The following is a 3,436-nucleotide window of genomic DNA, read 5'->3' on the forward strand; positions in this document are numbered from 1 at the left end:
AAGTGGCGCTGTGGCTCAAGTGGTAGAGTGCTAGCCTTGAGCTGAAGAGCTGAGGGACAGCACCCAAGCCCAGAGTTCAGGTCCCACAACTGGACCCAAAAAAAAAAAAAAAAAAAAAGAACATATCAGATATGGTAAGAGACAAGCATCGATTTATTTCAGCTAAACATATTGTGTACTAAAACACAGTGTAAAACATGCTTCTGACTGGCCTTACAGCATTTATTATACTTCTTTTCTGGGAAAATAAAAGATAACAAAAAAAATAGTTAGACACAGAGAATCAATATATTCATCCTGAAGACACAATTCATAAAAAGGCTGTTTGACTAATGGCTTTTCTTTTCTAGGGCTGCTTGCTCTCCCTTCCAAATGCAAGGTAAAACAAACCTTACGAAGAATGTGCACCCCATTCCATACCTGGTGGATCTGGAAGACAGAGACAAGAGCTGCGTGCAGGTAATCATGCTGAGGCTGTTTAGTGTAAAAGATCTGGATTGGATGCTGCCGACCCTCCAGGTAGAGGACAGGGGCTCCATTGAAATACTGAGAAAACTGGTCTACATCCATTGTGGCTGACATCACAAGCACCTACAGAAGAGAATGAGAAGAGGGATAGGAAACAATCAAGGAAGGACCTTTCTGTGTTCCTCCCAAACCTGAAGAGCTGATGCTTGAGGCCCATGCAGCTCCTATCATATGGTTCTGAAGCAGAATGGGCAAAGAGCTCCCCAGGGAGGAAGCACAGGCCTTTCCTTAACTATGCTCTTATAACTCTGAGGCACTTACTTTCAGTGGCAGCTTCCCCAGCTCCTTCCGCCTCTTCTGTGCAGCTTTCACTACTCCAAAGAGCACATCTGTGTGGATAGTCCGTTCATGGGCTTCATCTAAGATAACACAGCTGTACTTTCGAAGCATGGAGTCTGAAATAGCTTCCCGCAGAAGCATGCCATCTGTTAGGAACTTGATCCTGGTGTCTTCTGAGGTGACATCCTCAAAGCGTACTGTATAGCCCACCTATGTGAAGAAACAACTCTCTTATTCATCAGATATTAGCTGAATACTGTGCACCAGCACTGTGCTTGGCACATGGACTGTCTCAGTGAACACAGGCCGCCCTGCTCCCCTAAGGAGCTTGCAGTTGAGTTGAGAAACAGTGAACATTCATCTTTAATTGCAATAATACTGAGCATTGCAAAGAATTAAAAACTAGCTTCCTACTTCAAGCTACTAATAGTCTCATTTGAAGCTAGGTACAGATAGGCGAAGATAAAGGAGATAGTGTCCAATATGTTTGAAAGTGAGGTTAGTACAAACACACAAATATAAATCTGTCTTCTATACAGTTGAGACTCACTGTAAATGTCTACATATGTGAAAAAATAATTCTTACAACTTTTTGTAGAAAGATTTATATATAAGATATTTACCAATAGCTTCTGAAGTCATAAATGTGCCCCTGGAAGCTGTGTTAGTGGCTCATGCCTGTAACTCAAGCTACTCAGGAGGCTGAGATCTGAGAATCAAAGCCAGCTTGGGCAGGAAAGTCTGTGAGCTTCTTATCTCCAATAAACTACCCAAAAAAGCCAAAAGTAGATCTCTGGTTCAAGTGGTAGAGTGCTAGCCTTGAGCAAAAGAAGCTCAAGGACAGCACTCAGTCCTTGAATTCAAGCACCAGGACCAGCACAGCAAAGCACAGCACAAAAGAAAAAAAAAATACCCAAGGAAAATACCTTATTTAGGGCTAGGGATGTAGCTTAGTTGTAGAGGACTTGCCTAACTTGCCATGAGATCCTGGGTTCAATCTCCAGTACTTAAAAAAAAAATCTCATTTATCAAACCAGCCAAACAGCTTTTGAAAGTAAAGTCAATAGGAACAAGAAGCCCATGATCCTCTACAACAAGGAGAGATCGCAGACTGGCTTAAACAAGTGCGGCAAGAAAGAAACAATAGATTGTTCAGAAAAACTAAAATGCAGGGGCTTAACAGGAGTACTTTGCCACTTGTTGTTTTTGCCAGTCCTGGGGCTTGATCTCAGGGCCTGTGCACTGTCCCTGAGTTTCTTTTGCTCAAGACTAGCACCTTACCACTTGAGCCACAACACCATTCTGGCCTTTTCTGTTTATGTGGTACTGAAAAATCAAACCCAGGGCTTCATGCATGCTAGGCAAGCACTCTACCACTAAGCCACATTCCCAGTCCAGTTATTATTATTTTTTTTTTAAGCACTGATAGTAAAGGAACTAAGATACCAGCTTCCCGAGTTCAGTCCTCTTCTCATCTGAGACTCTAGTAGCAAGAGAGATGGCAGCCACTCGACGGGGCTGGGTCACAGCAATGATGCCCTGGCGGCTGATGCCCCCCTCATAGAGGTACTGAGGGATCTGAGTTGTCTTCCCAGAGCCAGTTTCCCCTAAGAAGAAGAAGAAAAAAAGTCTCATTTAATTGCAGATTGACATAAAGATCACCAAATGGTTCAAATCAGAAGAAAAAGATAAAGTACTGAGCTGGTCCTATTTCCAAGAAGGCCAAATTATATTTTCAAAATCCTTTAAAATGCCAGGCGTCGATGACTCATGCCTGTGATCCTAGCAACTCAGTAGATTGAGATCTGAGGACAGCAGTTCAGAGCCCAGGCAGGAAAGTCCGTGACACTCTTATCTCCAATTAACAACCAGAAAACCAGAAGTGGCACTGTGACTCAAGTGGTAGAGTGCTCATCTTGAGCTGAAAAGCTGAGGGATAGCACCCAGGCCCAGAGTTCAAGCCCCACTTCCCCCCTCCCCCCAAAAAAAATCCTTTAAGATGTTTACTTTAAAATTACATTTGAGTTAGGTGCTGGTGGCTCACTGTTGGGATCCTACCTCCTCAGAGGCTAAATTCTGAGGAACTCTGTTTTGAGCCAGTTCAACAGTAAACTCTGTGAGACTCTTTACCTCTAAATACCAAAAAGCAAGAAGCAGAACTGTGACTCAAGTTCTAGTAACTCATACCTATAATCTTAACTTCTCTGGAGGCTTTGAAGCCAGTGTGGGCAGAACCCCATCTCCAATTAACCAGACAAAAGCTAGGCTGGAGTTGTAGTTCAAGATGTAGAATACCAGCTATGAGCCAAAAAGCTGAGAGCACAAAACCCTAAGTTCAAGACCCAGTACCAGTACAAACAGACAAACAAAGAACAGTATGACTGTCATATAGACTAATAAGTGGTGACAGGAAGGAATGTGCATTGATATACTCCACACCATTCCCTGGCCAGCCTCTATTGTGGACATAAAACCTGCCCTTATGCTGTCTGGAAACTATAGGATGAGTTAGGTCTCAAACTATTGCCTTGGTGGGCTGCAGAGGTGGCCCACATCAGTACTCCTTAGTGTCTTGATCAGCACTAAACATGGTACATAATATAAATATATATATACATATATATATATA

The 3,436-nt window shown here is 42.8% G+C and overlaps 1 protein-coding gene across 1 annotated transcript in view; it reads right to left on the minus strand.

Annotated features, from left to right (window-relative positions):
* The window catches only part of Dhx33 (DEAH (Asp-Glu-Ala-His) box polypeptide 33), a 31,375-nt gene that overhangs the window by 25,978 nt on the left and 1,961 nt on the right, over positions 1-3,436 (minus strand). Inside the window, exons 2-4 of the mRNA XM_013013141.1 lie at positions 2,254-2,414; positions 790-1,017; positions 421-591 (exon numbers count right to left, since the gene is read on the minus strand). Of these exons, the coding sequence (XP_012868595.1) occupies positions 421-591; positions 790-1,017; positions 2,254-2,414 (560 nt within the window). The remainder of the gene's footprint in view (positions 1-420; positions 592-789; positions 1,018-2,253; positions 2,415-3,436) is intronic.

This window comes from Dipodomys ordii, unplaced genomic scaffold, assembly GCF_000151885.1.
Source record: "Dipodomys ordii isolate 6190 unplaced genomic scaffold, Dord_2.0 Scaffold19, whole genome shotgun sequence".
NCBI classification, from domain to species: Eukaryota; Metazoa; Chordata; class Mammalia; order Rodentia; family Heteromyidae; genus Dipodomys; species Dipodomys ordii.